The sequence below is a fragment of the Brassica rapa genome, chromosome A10 (assembly GCF_000309985.2).
Source record: "Brassica rapa cultivar Chiifu-401-42 chromosome A10, CAAS_Brap_v3.01, whole genome shotgun sequence".
Taxonomy (NCBI): domain Eukaryota; kingdom Viridiplantae; phylum Streptophyta; class Magnoliopsida; order Brassicales; family Brassicaceae; genus Brassica; species Brassica rapa.
Window position 1 is genome coordinate 19679166 of NC_024804.2, and position 24294 is coordinate 19703459.

Consider the following 24294-nt stretch of genomic DNA (forward strand, 5'->3'; position numbering starts at 1 on the left):
CATGAAAGAGATTTTAATATATGTTAATACAAATGTAAAAAAAAAATTAGAAATTTTAAAACAACACTAAAGATCATATGCTTCAGTATATAGAGCATTTACCGAAAAATTCAATATTTTCGTAGGGGTTAATACATAGATTTTGAAAAAAAAATCACAAATATGAAAATTTTATTGTAATGTATAGTTGCATCCTTCACTAACATATGATGAAGGTTAAAGAGGTTTGGAACTTATGTTGTCTCTGTTTCTCTAGAAAATAGTGATTTTATAGTGGTTAGTCCACCAATTTATGGAGTATTATGAAGTTTTACTAAATTAATTGACAAAAAAATTAAAACGATGCACATGTACCATAAAAGAGAGTTTAATATACATTAATACAAATGTATAGTGTGTTTAGAAATTTTAAAACAACAATAAAAACATAGGCTTCAGTATATAGAGCATTTACCGAAAAATTCAATATTCGTAGGGTTAACACACAAATTTTGAGAAAAATTTAAAAATATGAAATTACTGTTTTAATGCATTGTTGCATCCTTAACTAACATCTGATAAAAGTCAAAAAGGTTTGAAACTTTTTTTGTCTCCGTTTCTCTACAAAATAACGATTTTATAGTGGTTAGTCCACTAATTAAGAGAGTATTATGAAGTGTTACTAAATTAATTGACAAAAATTAAAACGATGCCTATATACCATGAAAGAGAGTTTAATATACATTAATATAAATGTTGAATGTGTTCATAAATTTTAAAACAACATCGAAGATCATAGGCTTCAGTATATAGAGAATTTACACATAGATTTTGAAAAGAAATCAAAAATATGAAAATTTTGTTTCAATGTATAGTCAGTAACATATGATGAAGGTCAAAGAGGTTTGAAATCTTTGTTGTCTCCGTTTTCTAGAGAATAGAGATTTTATAATGGTTTGTCTACCAGTTTAGGAAGTATTATGAAGTTTTACTAAATTAATTGACAAAAAAATTAAAACGATGCCCATTAATCATGAAAGCGAGTTTAATATACATTAATGCAAATAGAAATGTTATTAGAAATTTTAAAACAACACTAAAGATCATATGATTCAGTATATAAAGCATTTACAAAAAAAGTTCAATATTTTCGTAGGAGTTAACAAATAGATTTTAAGAAAAATTCAAAAATATAAAAATTCTGTTTTAATGCATAGTTCATCCTTCACTAATATATGATGAAGGTCAAAGAGGTTTGGAACCTTTGTTGTTTCCATTTTCTAGAGAATTGTGATTTTATATTGGTTAGTCCACCAATTTAGGTAGTGATATGAAGTTTTACTAAATTAATTGACAAAAAATTAAAACCTTGTCCATGTACCATGAAAGAGAGTTTAATATACATTAATACAAATGTAGAATGTATTCAGAAATTTTAAAACAACATTAAAGATCATAGGTTTCATTATATAGATCATTTATAAAAAAAAATTCAATATTTTCGAAGGGGTTAACAAATAGATTTGGAGAAAAATTCCAAAAATTGAAAATTATGTTTTAATGCATAGTTGCATCCTTCACTAACATATGATGAAGGTCAAAGAGGTTTCTAACTTTCGTTGCCTCTGTTTATTTAGAAAATAACGATTTTATAGTGGTTACTCCACCAATTTATGGAGTATTATGAAGTTTACTAAATTAATTGACAAAAATTAAAACAATGTCCATGTACCATGAAAGAGAGTTTAATATACATTAATACAAATGTAAAAAAATTTTAGAAATTTTAAAATAACACTAAAAATCATATGCTTTAGTATATAGAGCATTTACCGAAAAAGTCAATATTTTCGTAGGGGTTAACACATAGATTTTTAGGAAAATTTAAAAAAATGAAAATACTATTTTAATGCATAGTTGCATCCTTCACTAACATATTATGAAGGTCAAAGAGGTTTGGAACTTTTGTTTTCTCCATTTCTCTAGAAAATAGTGATTTTATAGTTGTTAATCCACCAATTTATGGAGTATTATGAAGATTTACTAAATTAATTAACAAAAAATTAAAACGATGTCCATGTACCATGAAATAGAGTTTAATATATATTAATACAAATGTAGAATGTGTTCAAAAATTTTAAAACAACACTAAAGATCATGCTTCAGTATATAGAGCATTTACTGAAAAATTAAATATTGTTGAATGAATAGTTGCATCATTCACTAACATATGATGAAGGTCAAAGAGGTTTGAGACTTTTGTTGTCTCCGTTTTTCTTGAAAATAAAGATATTATAATAGTTAGTCCACTAATTTAGGGAGTATTATGAAGTTTTTCTGAATTAATTGAAAAAAGTTAAAACGATACCCATATATCATGAAAGAGAATTTAATATACATTAATACAAATCTTAAAATGTTTTTAAAAATTTTAAAACAACACTAAAAATCATACGCTTCAGTATATAGAGCATTTACAGAAAAAATCAATATTTTCGTAGGGGTTAACACATGGAATGTGGTTAGAAATTTTAAAACAACACTAAAGATTATAGGGTTCAGTATATAAAATATTTACCAAAAACTCATTATTTTCTTAGGGGTTACCATATAGATTTTGAGAAAATTTCAAAAAATACGATAATATTGTTTTAATGCATAGTTGCATCTTCCACTAATATATGATGATGTTCAAAGAGGTTTCGAGCCTTTGTTGTCTCTGTTTTTTAAGAAAATAGTGATTTTATAGTGGTTATTCCATCGATGTAGGAGTATTATGAAGTTTTATTAAATTAATTGATAAAAAAATTATAACGATTCTATTGTACCATGAAAAAGAGCTTAATATACATTAATACAAATATAGAATGTGGTTAGAAATTTTAAAACAACACTAAAAATTATAGGCTTCAGTATATAAAACATTTTCCAAAAGCTCAATATTTTGGTAGAGGTTAACACATGGATTTTGAGAAAATTTCATAAAACACGAAAATATTGTTTTAAAGCATAGTTGCATCTTCCAGTAACATATGATGATGATCAAAGAGGTTTGGAGCCTTTGTTGTTTCATTTTTTCAACAAAATAGTGATTTTATAGTGGTATTCCATCGATTTTGGGAGTATTATGAATTTTTACTTAATTAATTGATAAAAAGCAATTATAAGGATTCTCATATACCATGTAAAAGAGCTTAAAATACATTAATACAAATGTAGAATGTGGTTAGAAATTTTAAAACAACACTAAAGATTATAGGCTTTAGTATATAAAACATTTTCCAAAAAGTCAATATTTTCGTTAACACATGGATTTTGAGAAAATTTCAAAAAATACGACAATATTGTTTTAATGCAAAGTTGCATCCTACACTAACATATGATTATGTTCAAAGAGGTTTGAAGCCTTTGTTGTCTCCATTTTTCAAGAAAATAGTTATTTTGTAGTGGTTATTCCATCGATTTAGGGAGTATTATGAAGTTTTATTAAATTAATTGATAAGAGTTTATAACGATTCTATTATACCATGAAAAAAAGTTTAATATACATTAATACAAATGTAGAATGTGGTTAGAAATTTTAAAACAACACTAAAGATTATAAGCTTCAGTATATAAAATATTTACCAAAACTCAATAGTTTCGTATGGATTAACATATAGATTTTGAGAAAATTTCAAAAATACAAAAATATTTTTTAACGCATTGTTGCATCCTCCACTAACATATGATGATGTTCAAAGAGGTTTGAAGCCTTTTTTGTCTCCACTTTTCAACAAAATAGTGATTTTCTAGTGGTTATTCCTTGTTCAAAAAAAAATTGTGGTTATTCCATCGATTTAGAGAGTATTATGAAGTTTTATTAAATTAATTGATAAAAAAATAATAAAGATTCTATTATACCATGAAAAATAGTTTAATATACATTAATACAAATGTAAAATGTGATTAGAAATTTTAAAACAACACTAAAGATTATAGGTTTCAGTATATAAAACATTTTCCAAAAACTCAATATTTTCGTAGGGGTTGTTAATACATGGATTTTGACTAAATTTCAAAAAATACGACAATATTGTTTTAATGCATAGTTGCATCCTCCACTAACCTATGATGATGTTCAAAGAGGTTTGGAACCTTTGTTGTCTCCGTTTTTCAAGAAAAATAGTGATTTTATAGAGGTTATTCCATCGATTTAGGGAGTATTATGAATTTTTGCTAAATTAATTGATAAAAAAATTATAACGATTCTCATATACCATATAAAAGAGCTTAAAATATATTTATACAAATGTAGTATGTGGTTAGAAATTTTAAAACAACACTAAAGATTATAGGCTTCAGTATATAAAGTATTTACCAAAAACTCAATATTTTCGTAGGAGTTACCAGATGGATTTTGAGAAAATTTCAAAAAATATGACAATATTGTTTTAATGCATATTTGCATCTTGCACTAATATATGATGAGGTTCAAAAAGGTTTGGAACCTTTGTTGTCTCTAATTTCAAGAGAATAGCAATTTTATAATGGTTAGTCCACTAATTTTGGGAGTATACGAAGTTATACTAAATTAATTTATAAACACAGTTGAACGATGCTTACTTACCATGAAAAAGAGTTTAGCATACTTTAATAAAAATGTATAATATGTATATAAAACATGGATTTCAATATATAGCCATTTGTATATAGATAAATACATTTCGAATTGATTTTCTCTTACATTTTCAAATTGTTATGTTTGATACCATTTTAAATTTCAAATTTTGAGGATCTAGTTATATTTGGATTTTTGTTAAAAAAACTACATGATTTAAATGGGTTCCCGAACCCAAATTCGAACCAAATCTAAACCAAAATTTATAAATATCAGAACCTTAAGTTTCTAACTCTAAAAATTCGGAAGCCGTATAGATCAACTAAATCCGAAGGATATCTGAATATACATCCCTCGAAAAGATATACAACAAATATATTAGTACAAGATAAAATAAATAACTTAATCAACTATTTCATTATGTGCAATAAGCGGATCAGTACCTTGTGACCAGTCTAATACTTTCAAGTTAACCAAACTAAAATTAAAAAAAAAACTTCTAAACAACTATATATCTGGTTTATTTTGCAGTGCGTGAGTTCCGTCTCGTTCTTATTCCTTGTCAACGATTCAGTACATGGAAAGGTGATCCCCTCACGTGGAATCCGGAAGGAGATCCTCAGTCTCCATATATCTTCATATTATGTGGAGAAGTGCTATCCAGACTGTAGACGAGCCCAACGCAGTGGACATCTCTCGGGCCTGAAAGTGGCCACCCCGGATCCGCAACTAAACCATCTATTATTCGCTGATGACACCATGTTTTTCATGGACACTGACGAACAGAGCTGCGCCTCACTGATGAAGATTCTGCAACAGTATAAAATGTCCTCCGGTCAGCTTATTAATACGGATAAATCTTCGATCTCCTTTTCAGCAAAGACCCCGCAGGTAATACGGGAACGTGTTAAATCACACCTCGAGATTTCACAAGAAGGAGGAGTAGGAAAATATTTGGGACTCCTGGATCATTTCGGTCGACGAAAAAAAGATCTTTTCACAAGTATAGCGGAACGGATTAGGCTAAAGGGCGCTAGTTGGGCATCGAGACATCTTTCGAGTGGGTAAACTAGTCATGTTAAAGGCGGTACTCACTGCAATGCCATCCTTTGCAATGACTTGTTTCCTACTACCAGTGAGCTTGTGTACTCGAATTCAGTCTGCTCTTACGAGATTCTGGTGGGACTCGTCTCCGGAAAAGAAGAAAATGTGTTGGGTAGCTTGGGTTAGACTTACAGCCCCAAAGGCTTTGGGCGATTTAGGAATCAGAGACATCCAAGCCTTCAACAAGGCTCTTCTAGCGAAGCAGGCCTGGAGGATCGTAACAAAGCCGGAGTGCTTATTGTCAAGAGTATTACGAGGCAAATATTGTAGTAAAGCTCCCTTCCTACAAATGGATACACCGAAAGCTGCTTCACATGGATGGAGAGGGATCCTGGTGGGGAGAGATCTGCTTGTAACCAACCTGAGCAAAGCCATTGGAGATGGAGAAAGTACACTGGTGTGGAAAGACCCTTGGCTAAGCATGGACGAGCCGTTGAGACCGGTTGGTCCAATGCAAGAGATCCACCAAGATCTTTGCATCGCGGATCTCCTTTGCAGAGGAACTACGGAATGGAACATACCAAAGATACTGAGCATCCTTCCCCAGCACTTACCGGAGATTTTGCTTATCAAACCGAGTGTTACAGGAGCGACAGATTCCTACATGTGGTTGGCTTCCAAATCAAGGATGTACTCAGCCAAGTCTGGCTATTACGCAGCAACAGCAGTTGAAGCAGATGCAAGTTTTTAATATATGATATGGTTGTGTTCAAAAAAAAAAAAAGTTTTCTAAATCGGATCGAGTAGAAATTAATCAAAATAAAGGGGTGAGTTTTCAATATATGAAAACAAAGGTATTTTATATACTTAAGTTGTTAACCTAATCGTGTGTATACCCTAATGCTACAATCTTACACTTAAGTTGTTAACCTACCGTAATGCTACAATCGTCGGTTCAAGCCGCCGCTTCTGCGGGAGTCGAACCACCGTGGAAAAAGTGGAAACCGAATCCATCTCCACCGTCGTTTTTGTCGCTTCCAGATGTCATAATTCTACACTGCTTAGCTCGCATATCGAAGTCGTACCACCCTAAACTCTCCCTAGTCTCCAAGACCTTTCGCTCTCTCATCTTATCCACCGAGCTCGGCTACGCACGGTTTCTCCACAAAACACAAGAACCGTTCTTTTCCATATGTTTACAGCTTCCCGACCGTCCTCGTCCCTCGTGGTTCATCCTCTGGGTGCAACCCGAGAAGAAGAAAGCTACATTTGTGTTCTTCCTATGCTCCTCGAGTACCACTGTTAGTTCTCGCGGTTGGTTCAGATGTCTACGCGCTCAGACAAGGTTACCGTCCGTCCCAAGCCATGTTTGTCCGCAACAGAGAGAACATTTTGTGGAGTAACGCACCTAACATGACTGTAGCTCGAGTGAATCCAGCTGCGTGCGTACTCGACGGGAAGATATACGTGGTTGGAGGTTGCTGCGAGGCCGCCGCGAAAAGCTGCTGGGGAGAGGTTTTCGATACAAAGACTCGAACCTGGGAGACTTTACCTGACCCTGGAGACGAGCTTCGGTTCTCTTCAATGATTAAAAAACTAGAGATTATCCGAGGGAAGGTTTACGTTACGAGTAACGAGGGGGAGGGAGACTCTGTCTACGATCCGAAAACGCGTACGTGGAAGGCTATAGGGAAACGGCTCGAGGGTGACAGTAGGTGTTGGGTAGGTAGTTTACATTACTCTTGTCGTAGGGAAAGTTGCATGTGGTATGACAAAGAGTGTAAAGAGTGGAAACATGTCAAGGGGTTGTCTTCGTTCAATAAGAGTTGTCGTCGCGGTGGTTTGATTGAAACGGTTCAATTCTGTCCGAAGCTTTTAATCTTGTGGGACAAGTTTGCACCGCTTCGTGGTGATTGTGAAGAAAAGACTATTTGTTGTGCTTTGGTTGCGTTTGAAAAGCGCAAAAATGGTCATGTTTGGGGAAAGGTTGAGTGGTCTAGTCCTGTGCTTACTGTTCCCAGTTCATACCTTTTCTTGCGTTCTGGCGGTATACGGACATGATCATTTTATTTATTTATTTAATTTTATACATACTAACGAGAATGGCTTTTAGATTTATTTGCTTAAACATTGGTTTATATAAAAATTATTGGTGGCTTTGCTTAGCCTTTATTAATGTTTTTTCTCGTCTACATTTGGTGCTGATGAAGACATAATAGTAGAAAAACAAAACATTTAGAAGAAATGTTTATCTAGTTGAATATAAATCGCCAAAGGAGGCTGGAGGCAGAGGAATCTATGAACATAAGAGGTTGTCGACTCTTGGACTCAAACTTGGGGCGAGCTAGATACCCCACTCATTTTATAAAAATAAATATATCACATTTTAAAAAATAACTTGTTATGAAAAAAAATATAATTGTTGTCAAAAAAAAAACATGTGTTTCTTGCCTTTAGCTATATTATTTTATTGATAATACTAAAAATCTATATTTTGTTTTATAAGCTTGGTTGTAATAAAATTAAAAAATATGTTAGTACCAAATTTGTTTTATCATCCGGTAGTTAAGTTATTTTGAAATCTCAAATACATATTTGAAATTAATTGAAAATCAAACACATTTTAATTTAATCATTTATTAAATTATTGAGGTATTTTACAACGATAACTTTGATATTCATGATTCATTAATTTGTTTGAAATCATTGAAGATGTGTGGTAGAAAACATGACTACATGATAATTTTAAGAAATTTGGTCCGTTAACATATTATTTTTAATATATCACACAAATTTTCTGAAAGTGAATATTTGCAATTGTATGACTTTAGAATCTTTATCTCTGTGTTTGACTAATCTACATCTCATAATTATTTATTTGAATTGTTGAAAACATTTTTTGAAATATCACACAATATTTTTTGAGATTAAATAAAGCATTTGTAGATTCTATCTTGTTTTTCAAAAGGTATGAACAAAAAGTTATAAGGGGTTTTTGCCAAAACTAACCCACAACTTGATTTTAATTCCAAACCTATACCCAAACTTGAATCAAATGCAAAACTAACCTAAAAGCCTAGTGAAATTACAGCTCAGCCCCTTGTGACCAAACAAAAAAACAGAAGTCATTTTTACGAATATAGCCCCAGTAAATCGTCTGAGTCGTCTGAGATGTTGGAAGTCGTCTGGACGACTGAAGTGTAAGTCGTCTGGACGACTGAAGTGTAAGTCGTCTGGTACCAGTTTATTTTAAAAATAATTTATAAATCTTGTAAAAAAATATTTTGATGCGTAAAAAATAAAAATCAAGTAATTATAAACAGTTTTAACTGATATAAATTAAGATATGATAAAATTGATTTGTTTTGAAGATATATGAGTGGAAGTAGTGAATCATGAAATACTTTGGTTTAGGAGTTTGGCAAACATATGTTGTAGTATTGTATGTATTGTTAGGGTTAGATTTTGGAAAACTAAAATGTTTTTTTCAAAAATTAGTTTTCACCTATATGTGTTTATTTCTGTGTATAGTAAACACTTTTCAAGTTTGATTTGGTTTTATGAAGTGTTTAATTAGATAATTAAGTTTAGGGGTTATGTTTAGGGTGTGGACGACTTATATTTCAGTCGTCTGTTAAATAATTTACCCGGACGACTTACTTGTAAGTCGTCTGGAAAGTCTTCTATTTTAGTTTCCCGCTAAAAATATTTAATTTCCCGCTAAAAATATTAAACTCTTCTGGACGACTTACATGTAAGTCGTCTGTTTAAATTTCTTCACCAGACGACTGAAATGTAAGTCGTCCAGGAAGTCGTCTGAGTCAAAAATATTTAATCTAATTGGATTTTTTGTCTCCCTATATAAAGAAAAATTTACACATTCTCTCTCCTCCTCTCAAATGGCTGCAACAAAAATGTAATGTTCATCATTCTAAAACTCTCCAACCTCTCTCTAATCTCTTTGACTTGAAAACACCAAACTTTATATGAATTTTTCAGTTTTGTCTCATGTATTTCTTACTAATCTATCTCTTTTGCAGGTTTTTAATCAAATGGTACTCATCTTCCACTAATTTAGAGGTAGATCTATTAATTTTAGATATGTATTTTTGTGTGTTCTATAAATGTAGATTTATCTAATCTTCCACTCATTTTCTCTATTTTTAAGTCATTTGAACGTTTTTGAATATGCAGGTTTTTCAGATCTGGATTTGATGTGCAGGTTTTTCAGATCTGGAAGACTTCTGGGACGACTTACCTGTTAGTCGTCTGGAAGTCGTCTGGAAGTCATCTAGAAGTCTTCTGACAAAGTCGTCTGGACTTCCAGGAAGTCGTCTGGACTTCCTGGAAGTCGTCTGGACTTCCTGGAAGTCGTCTGGACTTCCAGGAAGTCGTCTGGACTTCCAGGAAGTCGTCTGGACTTCTAGGAAGTCGTCTGGATTTTTCTGAGCGTTTTGGTAAGTTCTTATGTCTGATTTTTCTTCATTTGGTAACTTCTTGTTGTATAAAGTTTTACTTTTTTCCCAAACTAAAACTCTCCAAACCCACTCTAATCTCTTTGACTTGAAAACACCAAACTTTATATGAATTTTTCAATTTTGTCTCATGTCTTTGTTACTAATCTATTTTTTTTTTGCAGGTTTTTAATTATTTGGTACTCATCTTCCACTAATTTAAAGGTAGATCTATTATTTTTAGATATGTATTTTTGTGTGTTCTGTAAAGGTAGATTTATATAATCTTCCACTCATTTTTTTCTGTTTTTAAGCCATTTGAACGTTTTTGAATATGCAGGTTTTTCAGATCTGGATTTAATATGCAGGTTTTTCAGATCTGGAAAACTTCTGGGACGACTTACTTGTTAGTCGTCTGGAAGTCATCTGGAAGTCGTCTGGAAGTCGTCTGGACTTCCTGTAAAGTCGTCTGGACTTCCTGTAAAGTCGTCTGGACTTCCTGTAAAGTCGTCTGGAAGTCGTCTGAACTTCCTAAAAGTCTTCTGGCAAAGTCGTCTGAACTTCCTGGAAGTCGTCTGGACTTCTTAGAAGTCGTCTGAACTTCTTAAAAGTTGTCTGGTCTTGTCTACTCAAGTGGAATCCAAGCTTGTCTTTGTAGATGAATGATCTATAATAGTTTTGTTTGTGATCTGTTTTATGAATTGCTTGTATACTCTTTTAGTTGTAAATTTTTTGTAAAATCAGTAATAATGTTTTCCAAGATGTATTAAATGTGCTAACAATGTGTTTACACATTTACAAATCAATGAAATAATAGACTTCAGTAGCCTTTTTCTTATCTTTGGATCTCTCATATGCAATAATAAACTCCAATGGCATTTTTCTCATCTTAATAAACAAGAATGTTGGTAAGAGATGGAAACAAACAATAGTAACTAGTCAAAGCATATCATATTTTTTATAAGTTTGCATTGAAAAACTTAGTCAAATTTAGTAAAACTAAGGGAGAGAACATATTTTGTAAATATGAGTTTTACATATCTTGAAGTTACTTATCACTCTTAAAAATACAAGTTATTCAAAAACTAACGTAGAAGACTTAAAAACTAGTGGAGAAGACGCGGACGACTTCAATCTAAGTTGTCTAGACGACTAAACTATATGTCGTCTGGTCAACGCAGAGGTTATTTTTGCAATTGACTTTGAAATCTGTTATTTCGGACGACTGAAAGTTAAGTCGTCTACTATTGTTTGGTTAAAAAAAAAACTCCAAAAAACCTAGACGACTTACATTTCAGTCGTCAGAGGTTAGTTTTGCATTTGACTGAATTATTTCAGAAGTTTGACTTTTTGGACGACTTACGTTTCAGTCGTCTGGTGAAAATTAAAATAATAATATTTTTTAAAAAGTAGACGACTTAAAGTTAAGTCGTCATAGGTTAGTTTTGCAATTGAAAAAAAAAACTTCAAGATTTAATTATATACAGACGACTTATAATTCAGTCGTCCACGAGACGACTGAAATGTAAGTCGTCCAGGATTTACGAGGTTTGACCAGAATCTCGGAAAAAAATCCTGGACGACTTACAATTAAGTCGTCTGGTGGACGACTGAATTATAAGTCGTCTGTGTATAATTAAATCTTGAAGTTTTTTTTTTCAATTGCAAAACTAACCTATGACTACTTAATTGTAAGTCGTTTACTTTAAAAAAAATATTATTATTTTAATTTTCGTCAGACGACTGAAATGTAAGTCGTCTGGGGAAGTCAAACTTCTGAAATTATCCAGTCAAATACAAAACTAAACTATGACGACTGAAATGTAAGTCGTCTAGGTTCTTTGGAATTTTTTTTGAAACCAAACAATAGTAGACGACTTAACTTTCAGTCGTCTCAGGTTACAGATTTCAAAGTCAATTGCAAAAATAACCTCTGCGTTGACCAGACGACTTCCAGGTAAGTCGTCTACAGCCAGACGACTGAAAGGTAAGTCGTCTACAGCCAGACGACTTCCCAAGTAAGTCGTCTGACGAACAGATCTGGAAAAAAACTCGATGTCATACCTTAAATTAGTGAGATAAGTTCCTTAGCATACATAAGGCTTCTCCAAGCACACAGAATCACAAACGGAAGTCACCCACCCATAATCGTTAGCTTCTATGACTCTATGAACCATGAAAATTTTAGAATCAAAATCTTGAGTTTTTTTAGCTCATTGTGGAGAGAAAGTGAGAGATATGTTGTGTTTAGGTCACAAGAATGGAAAAAGAAGAAGGGTAAATCGATTTTAGGAGCATTAAGAGCTTCAAATTGGTTGTTCATGGTGGTTGTGGTATTGATGACAATGGCAATCTTGTAATTACTTGAAGATGATGAGGGTGAGAGAGTAAAAATGTCATTTTCGAAAAAAAAAACAAAAAAAAAATGGATGGCATTTTCGTAAATTATATGAACTTGTGGGGTGAATAGGGCAAAACCAATTTTCAAAAAAAAAAGAGGTTAGTTTTGTGTTTGACTTTAAGTTATAGGTCAATTTTGCAAAAATCCCAAGTTATAATGGTTTAAACATAACTGCAACGTTTTCAATTATGATGCTTTTTATTAAATTTGTGTTATGATCTTTACATGTTGCCCCATTCCAAACGTTTTCTTGGATCCTCAATTTGGTTATGGTTAGTTATGTTAAGATCTGTTTCTCACAACATGCAAAGTCTTATCAATCTTGGTTTATCCAAAGGCCATAATTTAGTTAAATGGCTAATATTCCCTCCTTAAAGCTACTCATTTCAAATCCAGCATAATGAGCTACACTATGATTACAACATTAAAATTTCGAAGTTATAACATTCTTTGTGCTAAAAGCAGACTAAGTCCAATACTCTCGACACAGAGAGTTGGATACTTTTTATACAAATCAGAAAAAAGATTTGTCCCTTTTTCTCCAAAACATAGAACTGTCATCATCCTCAAGCTACTTATTCTTCTTGTGAGGGAGGGGGTTTTTGTCTTTTAGTTGAGATTGAGTTTGGTCAGATCCAGCAAGTTCCAGTCCAAGGGTGACGAACCTGTCCTTGGACCTATACTTGAACCGGCAGAGTAAGACCTAGCCAGCCTGTTATTGTTGTTGTTGTTGTTGCTCCCAAAGTTTCTCAATCTGGAGTTCAATCTCTGTGCTTCCTTCTTTAGTAACAGGTATTCACCTACATAGTGAATATACAAGAAGATGATCTTAAGCTTTGATTCAGATACTCTTTAAATTGTTTAGTTTTATGTGTTTTTTTTTTATTTACCTTCCCTTATGAGCTTGTCCTGCTTTAGTATCGCCATCTGCTGCTTCATCTGGCTGTTCTCCAAAGACAGTGTTGCACGTGTCTGAAGAAGTGAAGCCACCCTCACTGATAAATTCGCTTCCACTGCCTGCAAAAAGGATGTTGCAAGGTGTTTTATACTATGTTATATGGATGTGCATCTAGCTATGTTGTAAGACCAATAACTCGCTCATCCAACCACAGAGATCTAAATCTAACACAGTATCCTAATTTTGTACATATAACTGTATGATCCACCGGCAAAACAACCAACACGGTTGAGTTTTAGAAAGCAGAAACTATACCTGCAGCATGGATACTCTCCTCTCAAGTTCAGCAATGTACTGGAGCTTACGAACTCTTGAACGCTGTCCTGGGTTCCTGGCAAAGTAAAGACAGATGAAAGAATAAACACATGACGCAACAAGATAATGTACAAGCACTGATACCGAGTCTGAACATTCTAACGAGGCTAAAACCAAATGTCATCAACATATTTGCTAATGTAGCACTACAAATCCAAGTGTAAACTAAAGTACCCCTTCCGTTGTATCTCAATCTTCTTGCTCTAGAACTAGATGCAGAGGTACCACGTTAGAGCTCAGGGACTAAAACTAAAATTCATCCATATGAAACATGTTAAATTAGGAACATTAGCTGATAAAGGATACTCTCAAGTCTCTAGAATAAAGTAAATGCTTGGCTAAATGTTCTCTCACCTTTTTGCATTTGAACCGCAAGCATTTTCTGCCTCATGTGGATGACAAATGCTTCCTTTCACAGTATCATCAGCATTCTGAGGAGCTTTCTGAGAACCATACTCCGAGAAGGCAGAAGCAATAGTGCTGTCAGAGAAGCTCGAGCTGTTCTTTGCTCTAGGCGAGTTGGGACCATACACACAAGCCGACTCCAACTCCCCACAAGCCTCAGAAGTCAAACTCTCTTCATCCTCGCTTTGGTTAAAACCAGCAAAATCCGCCGAGATGTCTCCCAAAAGCACAACCGAGTCGCTAGCCGAGCGGCGCAGAGGAGAAGGACCTCCACAGTCAGTTTTGTCACCCAGCAGCTCGTCAAGCCAAGCTGGTTGCTCCTCGAGCGTGGAATCTTGAGCGGGAGAAGAAGACTTGTGATGATGGCCAATGTATGATTCAACGGGAGAAGAAGAAGAGTAGAATGTATCTGCATAAGGATTCAAAGAGAGCTTCTTTGGAATAGGGCAACGAGGAGGAAGCTGAGCAGGCCTTGACATGATTACCCTAAAGATATCAACAAATTCAAAAGCTTTTTCTTAGTTTTGGGAACAACAATAGTGAAACAAGTCATCACCAACTTAAAGAAGCTAAACTCACACACTAAACCAAAGTTTAGAGCTTTAAACCCTAAAATTGTCTTCTCTCAATTATCAAACAGTGACCCCTCAAAATCTAAGATCCCGACAACAAGTCTTGTAATAACCCCACACGACAAAGAAAACAAAACAAAAGACAAAAGAAAAAAGAACTTAAGACGAAGAACAAACGAAGCAATGAAACAGTTACCAGCAGAGAGTCATTACAACCTTAAAACAAAACAAAACAAAACGGCATTGAAATCAAAGCCATAAAATTTCAACAGAAAACCCTTAAAAGCTACGAACTTTGAATCGAATACTAACACAGAGCCACACAATCGAACAGAGCAAGTAATAACTCTTGATTTATCTAAAAAGTTTCTTACTTTTACCTCCGGTGAAGGTTTTTCCGGCGAAGGTAGTGACGGAAGAACAATGTCGAAACGGCGAGAGTGTAGACGAAGGAAAGATATTAATAGCGTGCAAGCACCAATCGTCTCTCTCTCTCTCTGCAAAAGAAAAGGAAAAAAAGAAAAGAAAAGAAAAGAGAGAATCGATTCTATTGGCTTTAGCTCACAGCTGCGTGTGCGTATATAAATTGTATTAAAACGTGTAAAAATAAAAATACGCAGAGAATTGAGGAACACACACACACAGCCTTATTGGCTGGAGACGGAGACGTACGGACGGCTCTTGGGCCCTTTTGCTATACTATATTTTTTGTTTGTTTTGGGTCAAGGGTCAGTGACCTGAACCCATCCGTGCTTTTTTTTTATGTTTTTTTTTTTCAGTTTTTGGGTTGTCACATTGATTATGATATTTGATCATATTTTGGCATTTACATTACATTGCCCCCACTTTTTTTTTTGTTTAAGAGAACATATATATACGTCTAGAACGTTCAGAAGAAACAGCTGTAAAGAGACAGTTCAAGAAGCATTGTGTGTTTTTTTTATAGAGATGATTGTATTATATATATGGTAATTGTAGTATATGGTTGCTTTAATCAAAAAGGTTTGAGTTTGTAGACATTGCTTTCTTTTGGTACATTCTGTGATTTGTAACAGTGGTGTTCAATCGTGGATGTCTATATACATAGTCATTGTGAATGTAGAGCGAGTGACTCTTTCCACACCAAACCACCCATTATGTAACCTCAAAATATGATAGAAAAAAATTACATAACCAGAGCCGGTCTCGGGAATATATAGCCCAGTCAAACATTGGTTTATAACCTCTAAAATTTTTGAAGAAAATTACATAGAAATAGACTTCCAAATTTATTTATTTTTTAAAATTATTGATAATTTTACTAAATCGTCTACAATTTCCAAATTTTAGAATCGGGCATCTACTTAACGTATTGTTTTGTCTAGTTTTGACAAAGTGTCAGAGCATGTACCTACCTTAAGAATGGTTGTTAATATAGAGAATTATAAATTAATCAAGATCTTCTTTTATGCCTTTTCCAGTAATGGCTCAGAGGTTTAAAGTTCAGAGGTTTAAAGTTTATAAAACAGACTTGACCAATAAAACAGCTGTGCCTCACAGCTTTAAGTATTTGATAATATCGAGTACCTGTTTCGTTTACGCAAAGTTGAGAGATTTTTGCGTGTTTTTATATATGTATTAGATTACTAACACTGGTGGGAATAATTTAAAGCATATGAAAATGAATAACAGATAGTCATCAGATTAACATTGAAATAATGTTAAGACAAGGACATGTCAAACAAAAATAAAAGTAAGCATAAAGAAGCTATATTTTTCTTCTTCTTCTTCTTATAATTAAAGTGAATGGTGCGGAAAAGAACCCACCAAGCTCCAATAATTTAACGTGTACTTTATTCTAGATATGGAAATCCAATTATTCCTCATCTTTTGCTTGAAATCTAGAAAGTTACACATTCACCTCATCTAGTACATATTCGAGGTCTATATACATACATATATGTACAAACAGTATGTGGCCTGAGCGAGTCTAATAATAATAGAGAAATACTCAGAAATAACAACAGCCTTTGTAAAAACTATAGAGAAATAGCATCATGCATGAGAGATAACTAACATTTGAAAATAAAATATTTAACTCTGCCTAGCCAGTTTGGGCATATCTACATGAAACATTAAAATAAAGTCGGAAAATTTTATAAGAAAGACGCATAGAATTTCTAAATTATTAAACACAAATTTTTAATTATTTTTTTACTAAATTATTTATAACCTCTAAAATCTCAAGACCAATAATATCTATCCACCATTTGATAGCCAAAAGGCTTATTAGTCACGTATAGCTAGGCTCACCTTGAAACATGCATGTAGAGAATTTGATGTAAACCAAACCTCACATTCTTTTGATACGAACAATAGTAGCCTACAAGAATCAATCAAAGGCCATTGAACGTTCTAATCGTTTTCAACATGCAAAGCAAACTCGCTTTTACTTCATTCAAAGCGATTCAGTGACCGCACAAATTTATCAATATTTTTTTTCTCGGTTTGAATAATCAACGGTCAAAACAAAGCACATATGGAGAAGACTGTGCCACGTGGACGTTGTTACACCATGTTCCATGCAAATATCACTCCTTTCCCTCGCTTCAATTTCGTAATTCAATCTAATTTTTCAACAATTTTTTTTCTTTTGTTTCAAAGGAAGATCTCTGAAACATTCATGGGGAAACACACTAATCCGAATCCAGGTTCGTTTAATTAAACCACTGAATCTGTTTATTCACTTTTTTTTTACGATCTTGTTATTGATGGTGTTGTTGATGAAGCTATTCATCTTCTTCTTCTTAGATCTGGCTGTTGATGAATCATACTTGTTTTATCGTTGTCTGTTTAGATGAAGCTGGAGCGACGATGGATCCGGCGTGGGAATGCGAGGGAAAAGGAGCGTGTGAATTGAGGCAGAGGCGATTTGCTGATACCATCATGCCTCATATCCTCAACTTGTGAGCCCTGATCTGTTATGGCATCTGTATTCTCGTATAGTTTGTTAGATATAGGTTATCTGCATAAAATCCTAGACTAGCTCAGTTTACTCCTACTTGTTCCTTGCATCACAAGTTTCTTTATTTGTTGGCAAATTGCAGCTCACAAGTATGTTTTCCATGTCAAATGTAGCAGTGTATTAATTGGATTTTGTTAGTTTTTTCATGAAAATACACTTTCATGGCATTTCTTGAACAGAAAGACATTTTGTTTTCGTGTTTTTAAACCTCAACAATCCTCTTTTAGGATCTATACCTGCTTTGGGTATTAGTTCAACCTTCTTGAGCTGATAATTGAATTAGATTTTGGCTTTGTTTTAGGTATGGGTCTTGCGCAAAAGCCAAAGATTTTGACATGTATGCACCAAATGCTTCGTTTGAGGACCCTTTAACTCATGCTCAAGGGTATGTGGCTCCTCCTACTAACAACTTCATATTCATTGTTTGCACTTGTATAATTTCTTTTGTCACTTTTAAAATTTTAATTTCAGGGTAAAGCAAATCAAATCTGCATTTTATTCACTCTCCAAGGTATATAATAAATCTCACTTCCAATGTTTAGTACTATGATCTGATGGAACTCTCTCCATGCATAGACTCAATCACACCATCATACTCTCCTTACAGGTATTTGGTGAGTCAAAAATAGTTGAATATCATATTCAGGAAAGTGTTATCGCACCGGGGAAGAAAGAGGTTAGAATCCCCTTATTCTAGCCTCGTTGCTACACTACACCATGATTACATTTTCACTATCTAAACAAAGGAAACAACTTATGGAACAAAACAGATACTAATTGACAACAAACAACACTACAAGCTCCTGGGAAAGAACATTCAGATGATCTCTCTTATTAAACTCTATGTCGAGAACGACAAGATTGTCCGACACGAAGACTGGTACTAATTTATAACTATCCATCCTTTCTTCCTCAAAACCGCTAGTGTCACAGATCATGTATTCATTTAACTGCTTCCTTGTTGGTCGATAATGTATAAGGTGGGACAAGAAACCTCTAAGGAACAGAGACACTGTTAGCTTCCCGTTAGTAGGGCGGGTAATGGAGATGGGTCGAAGAGGCTTGATGCTAGCTACTCATGCCATGATGGGTTTTGGTAAAGATCCTAGCTCGCATTGAGTTAAAAGGAGATTCTTCAGGAAAAAAAAAAGATCACAGTATACTGTAGTGTCTAAAATTCTTCAAAACACTCACTGAGTTTGATGAACTCCTTAAATGTTTGTAAGATGTTAAACGTATTGTTGGGTTTTAGTCTCTTTTCTTACTTCTCGTAGTTCCTTGTGCCACAAGTTCTAAAGAATGCGTCTAAATAGATGTTTTTTTTCATATGAGTGTGGACTATATGAAATCTGAATCCTTGTGTGCTGAACCGTGCTGGTTTTGGTTTGTTTTCAACTATATCCGAATAAACCGATGTAGGGCCAGATCGAAGAACCTTCCTCAAATGGGCCTTCTCTGTCAAATCTAAGTGTCCAAAAGTTTTGTCTCGATCTTGACGTAATATACTTTAGATGATAGATTTTGTGACTGTACACTCGTTTTTATCAAACAAGTTGGGCCCTTGTTTTATACTTTTATATTAAAGAACATAATGATAGGATAGTGATTTTGTAAGTAGAAACAAAAATAATATGTTATGTGAAAGAAACTGGTGTTAGTTGTATGAATGTTACATTTAAAAAAAAATCTTATAACAAAGTTGTGTTGTTATGGTACAGGTGTTTGATATATAGGCTTCTATATTCTAAATCCCCACTTTTCCTATATCATATAGGTTACTATACTCTATACTCTTAAATAATCCCATTTTTGTTCCTATTTTCGTATCGAAAACATATATCTGAGGACCACACCCTTTCGATGTATTTCTTACGAGAAAAACACCAAAGTTATGAAACTGAGGAATGAAATGATACAATACAATATACAGTACATAATACTTAGAAAATTAAAAAAATGACGATCAGAGAAAAGGAAGAAACATTAACGTCGTCGTCTAGGTTGGTCCACGAATTAAATGTAGAGCAATAAATGGAAAGAGATAAGAGAGAAGGAGGTCTATAATGTTGGGGGAAGGATTCACAGGGTGTATGTGTGTGTGACCACACCACCATTGCTCATGTCATGTTACTCTTTCCTTCATTTCACAATACAAAATACAAATCACAACTCTCCTTTGTTTCATTTTCAAACTAACTGTAGACCAACATTCTCTTTTAATGCACCCTCGTAAATACAGTTTCTTTTTTGTATTTCATCAGTTTGAAATTATCATATAAAAAAGATTTCATATATAAAAAATAACATTTGTAAATATTTTGTTACACTTTTTTTACCGCGGGATCCGTAAAGTTCAGTTGAAGTCTTTAAGTCTTCCTGGATAGCACAGTTTAAACTAACCTCTTCCCAAACCTCGCTAGAGCCCAAGGGAGCAAGACTCCTCACTCCTATGGAGGGACCTTAGCGATGCTATTAGGTCAATAACCGCTCTGTATTTATGTTATAATTACTTTTTAAGATTTTGACTCCTCACGAGTCATAATTAACACAAAGTAAACAGCTTTAGTAGTACTAGTATATAGGATATGAGTGATGATACTTTTTTAAGTGTCAAATCAAATGTAGATAACACGTCAAATTTGATAATTAAAAGTTTCTAGATAGATGCAATTTTCTAAATAAAGCATGTTCTTTCAAAATAGAGTAATTTGATGTAACCTGTATTTGATTTACAAATTAACTCACTGAACAAGTAGAAGAATTAAATAGAACTTTAAAATACTTGTACGACTTTTTTAACTCTTATCATTTTCACTAGACTAACATTTAGTGAAACCGTGACTGGTAATATATGAAACAATAAAAAGGTTGTAGTATGAAACAAACTGAGGATTTATTGTAAAAAAGTTACTACGTCGTAAGAAAATATAAACCTCAAACTAGAAAATTAGTAATTAGACCAAATTAATAGTATTAACTACTCCCTCCGTTTTTCAATATAAGTCGTTTTAAAGATACTTTTTTGTTTTAAATTATATGTCGTTTTCGGTTTTCTATGTAACATTTATTAATAATTAATGATATATGACCAATGATAATATATCTTCTATTTTTTTATTGGTTGAATTGTGGTTAGGTAAATAATTAATGATGTTTTTGTTTCGAAAATATAAGAAATTAATGATTTTCTTAATCTTTGTGCATAGTTGTAAAACGACTTATATTAAAAAACGGAGGGAGTAATGTTTATATAGAAACTAGTTAGTTTCAAATGTTAGAGATTTTTTGTTGTCTGAAACTCACAAATTAATTATTACACAGCAGCGAACAAAAGGGCACACGATAATATTAAAGTTAACAAAAGGCTCTAACTACTATATAGCTTTCATCTAACGACTACTTACGTTTTTACAGCGTCCAAAAAGTTAATCCGGTAAAAAATTAAAAAAGTTTTTTAACAGCTCCGTCTCTCTTCTTCTTCGATCTCCGTCTGACCTCGAGACGACGAACATAACGGCGACGTCGGCAAAGAAGATACGGCGGTTGAGTAACGAGCCGAGTCAGACACCGACGACGCTCCGGCTCCGGCTCCGGAGTCAGAGAGCCCCGAGAGGAGATCGACGAATGCGCTCACGATCACGCCGTGGCTCCTCTTCCCGTTCATCCTCAAGTACCACGCGAGCATCGCCTCCAAGCTCCGCCAATCCTTCGCCAGCTCGCCGTGGCTCCTCACCATCTCCTCCATCGATCGCCGGAAATCGCCGTACGGATCGTCGGACTCCATCGCCACCGGGACGCTGATGTCCTCGATCGGCGGCGTGTAGATACTACTACAATCCCGATCCTCCGATATAACCGCCGCCGCGGCCTTGGATTTCGAATCGCATTCCGATTTCGATTTCTCGAGGATCGAGCAGGTGACTCCCGGATCGAAGAACAGCCGCTCCGATCTAACGACTCCTCTCACCACCATCTCCAACGATTCAGCGTCGAGGTCTTGATCCGACTCGGTTGAGTGACTCGCCGTCTCGGACGAGTTCGTGAACCACGACTCAGGCGTTTCGGCTTCTAACACATCTCCTCCTCCGTTGTTGTCGAAGAAGACAGAGTTGACAGTCTTGATCACGTCGTCTCCGACTCGGAACGAGAGAGTCTTGGCATTGTAGCAGAGAGGAACCGCCAGTAATCCACCGGAGACGCCTCTGAAGAGAGAAGAGAGCTTCATCATCTTCTTCTTCCCCATTGTTGAACTCTGCTTTCTTTTTTTGAGAGAGAGTTTGCAATTAATGGAAGGGGAAGAGTTTGGAGGGAGATTGATATAAGGAGAGAGCTGGTGGGGTCAGCTCATGTGTCTATTTATTTTTTTTCTGTTATTATTCTTTTTATTTAAATATAATATATGTTGATTTTTTTTTTTATAAAACTGTCTAAAGTCTAACATAATTGATCAAATGTGATCAAAATAGTTAACAGTATTATATCATTTTCTCACATAACGATATTTTATAAAAATCATTTACTAGTTTTGGAACATTCAGTAACGTGTGGTGAAACAACTTTTTCACATATGATTTATACACACATTATTAGCTCCTTTTGGTTGTTGGAGAGGTGAACTTGAAGTAACTAACTGAAAAAGATCATACAAACACTGGTAATGGATTTATCTGAATTTGAATTTAAATTTGGCAATGCTATTATACTTCTGAACACGTCCTTGTTATAAGTTAGTAACACATCAGAAGCATTCAATCTAGTTGAAGACAAGGGAAATTAAATGTTAGTCCCGAGCCAATGGCAAAGCACTGTGCAGAACACAAAGCATTAAAAACGATTGCTTACAAGAAAATGTTGCAGAAAACAAATCCCAATAACATAAAAAGATACTAGTATTTTTGTATTACTGTGTAAAAGGTTGATTGACGGTACTACATTCTTGTCCATTGGCTCGTCATGTCAAATCTTCTTCTCAGTAATTATATCTCTACTTACCACTCTTGGATGATATTAATACTTGAGTTTTTGTAGGTTTCTTAAATATAAAAGTCGTATTTAACATCCAAATTTTAGATTTCACGTTTGTAAAAACTGCAGTCAGTCAGTTTGACTTTTCCACATGCTATATTGAGTTATTGACAGACTCTAAACCTCTGTTCTACGAATATTCACGGTGAACATTTTTTTCTTTTGCTAAAATTTGGCCACGGTCAACATATTACATTTGTAATTTACCATATAAATACATATACATTTGTGCGTAAATGAGGTCTATATTGAATCGAATGACTGGTCGCAGCACATATCACTCTTATACTTTTTTGAAGAATTAAACATGTTAAATTTGTTGTAAGAGTATGATTCATCAATGCTGTACATGAATGTAAGGGCAACGACAGTGTCCTTGAAGAATCAATAGTTTAGAGTTTCAGAGATATATAAACTGAAAATAGTAAAAGATTTAGGCAGAGCCAATATGATGTTCAAACCCATAGTTGTGAAATAAAGACATCAAGTGTTTACGTACCCATTTAACTTTATTTACCCGCACATTCATCATTTTGTCTTTTGTAGTTTTTCTGATTTCCATATAATTTGCGTAAGATATTGGATAAACTTTTTTTGGGATAAATATGGGAACATAAACAAAACGAGAGAGAACAAGAGAGTGCAAAACTCATGTGATGAATTAAATAGGGTACCGTTGAATCACGCATATATTAATTGTGTATTTTCTTCTGTTAGATCTCTATGGGATAAATTTACAAAATAGATTCTCCCTTGCTTCAAGTACATTAGAGTATTATTCACATTTTCGACAGCAATTGATTACTGTGTCTGATTTAACCTTTTTTGGCTTGTTCCCTTTGATTTGTTCTGTTGAATATCAAAAAAAAAAGTTCATAACACACGAAATAATGATAAGCTATTCAGAAAAAAAAAGAATTCTGTAATATGCGATAAAAGGAATACTCTACAGTGTTCCAACATTTTTTCTAATCTCATAAAAAATTTCGAAATCTGTTTAGCCATAATTAAAATTTAAATCCCCTATCCCTATTTCTGCTGTTGAGAAAAAAAACTTATTTGAATACTTTTACTCAAATTTATGAAACTGCCCTGTCTATAATTTAATGAAATACATAAAATTAAAGAAAAAAACAAATGAACAAATGTAACATCTTGGTCAAGCCTCTTTATCCGTTTGCTAAAGACCAATTTTTATATAAACATTTTCGATATTTTCCAATAGTGTAAAAAGTAATAATAAATGCCAATCACAGTTGTAAGAGATTTTGGAAGTAACTTCTCAACAACTACAACGGTGATTGAAGCTATATATGTATATATTTAACCCATCACCATCTAAAGTATTTTAAGGAATTCACCACAAATACGGTTGATGTTGATATTGCTAAGTATTACTTTTTATTAACTTTATTTTCTTTGAAAAATACTTTTTATGAACTTATAATTACTAAGTAGGATGATTTGATAAATGGCCAAATATTTTCCTTAGTATTTTATTCACGAAGGAAGGATAATGAAGTAAACCAGCTGTTGG

At 33.7% G+C, this 24294-nt stretch overlaps 4 protein-coding genes, 1 long non-coding RNA gene and 1 pseudogene across 6 annotated transcripts; 3 read left to right on the forward strand and 3 right to left on the reverse strand.

The window, feature by feature from the left end:
- Positions 1-2258: 2258 nt before the first annotated feature.
- LOC117129034 lies at positions 2259-3151 on the reverse strand. Its single transcript, XR_004452606.1, has 2 exons — positions 2491-3151; positions 2259-2389 (listed from the first exon to the last, which is right to left on the reverse strand). It is a non-coding gene; the product is annotated as an uncharacterized LOC117129034 (long non-coding RNA).
- A 2503-nt stretch (positions 3152-5654) lies between these two features.
- Positions 5655-6374, forward strand: LOC108870148 (uncharacterized mitochondrial protein AtMg00310-like). The gene has a single exon (XM_018655409.1). The coding sequence runs from the start codon at positions 5655-5657 to the stop codon at positions 6372-6374; it is 720 nt and encodes a 239-aa protein (XP_018510925.1).
- A 135-nt stretch (positions 6375-6509) lies between these two features.
- Positions 6510-8835, forward strand: LOC103847258 (annotated as a pseudogene).
- A 3991-nt stretch (positions 8836-12826) lies between these two features.
- Positions 12827-15659, reverse strand: LOC103847259 (basic leucine zipper 34). Of its 2 annotated transcripts, none has more exons than XM_009124315.3 (5): positions 15109-15659; positions 14106-14642; positions 13692-13767; positions 13369-13495; positions 12827-13278 (listed from the first exon to the last, which is right to left on the reverse strand). In XM_009124315.3, the coding sequence occupies exons 2-5, from the start codon at positions 14633-14635 to the stop codon at positions 13088-13090; spliced, it is 924 nt and encodes a 307-aa protein (XP_009122563.1). In that variant the 5' UTR covers positions 14636-14642; positions 15109-15659; the 3' UTR covers positions 12827-13087. The 2 variants fall into 2 exon arrangements, with proteins under 2 accessions (XP_009122563.1, XP_009122562.1); XM_009124314.3 differs by having other exon boundaries at positions 15103-15659.
- A 391-nt stretch (positions 15660-16050) lies between these two features.
- On the forward strand, positions 16051-19058 carry LOC103847261. Its single transcript, XM_009124317.2, has 7 exons — positions 16051-17418; positions 17565-17673; positions 18034-18117; positions 18204-18243; positions 18340-18408; positions 18503-18612; positions 18713-19058. Exons 1-7 carry the CDS (start codon positions 17247-17249, stop codon positions 18849-18851), a joined length of 723 nt encoding a protein of 240 aa, XP_009122565.2. The 5' UTR covers positions 16051-17246; the 3' UTR covers positions 18852-19058.
- A 1946-nt stretch (positions 19059-21004) lies between these two features.
- On the reverse strand, positions 21005-22201 carry LOC103847262 (transcription repressor OFP13). Its single transcript, XM_009124318.3, has one exon. The coding sequence runs from the start codon at positions 21973-21975 to the stop codon at positions 21187-21189; it is 789 nt and encodes a 262-aa protein (XP_009122566.1). The 5' UTR covers positions 21976-22201; the 3' UTR covers positions 21005-21186.
- Between the last annotated feature and the right edge of the window lie 2093 nt (positions 22202-24294).

Excerpts from the sequence above, each read along its gene's own strand:
- LOC108870148 (XM_018655409.1), top strand. The coding sequence starts at position 5,655 with ATGTTAAAGGCGGTACTCACTGCAATGCCATCCTTTGCAATGACTTGT.
- LOC103847261 (XM_009124317.2), top strand. The coding sequence starts at position 17,247 with ATGGAGAAGACTGTGCCACGTGGACGTTGTTACACCATGTTCCATGCA. Across the intron at positions 17,419-17,564 it reads ACACACTAATCCGAATCCAG|ATGAAGCTGGAGCGACGATG; the intron begins GTTCGTTTAATT and ends TTGTCTGTTTAG. Across the intron at positions 18,409-18,502 it reads TCGCACCGGGGAAGAAAGAG|ATACTAATTGACAACAAACA; the intron begins GTTAGAATCCCC and ends GGAACAAAACAG.
- LOC103847259 (XM_009124315.3), bottom strand. The coding sequence starts at position 14,635 with ATGTCAAGGCCTGCTCAGCTTCCTCCTCGTTGCCCTATTCCAAAGAAG. Across the intron at positions 13,768-14,105 it reads TGCGGTTCAAATGCAAAAAG|GAACCCAGGACAGCGTTCAA; the intron begins GTGAGAGAACAT and ends TTACTTTGCCAG. Across the intron at positions 13,279-13,368 it reads GGACAAGCTCATAAGGGAAG|GTGAATACCTGTTACTAAAG; the intron begins GTAAATAAAAAA and ends TTCACTATGTAG.
- LOC103847262 (XM_009124318.3), bottom strand. The coding sequence starts at position 21,975 with ATGGGGAAGAAGAAGATGATGAAGCTCTCTTCTCTCTTCAGAGGCGTC.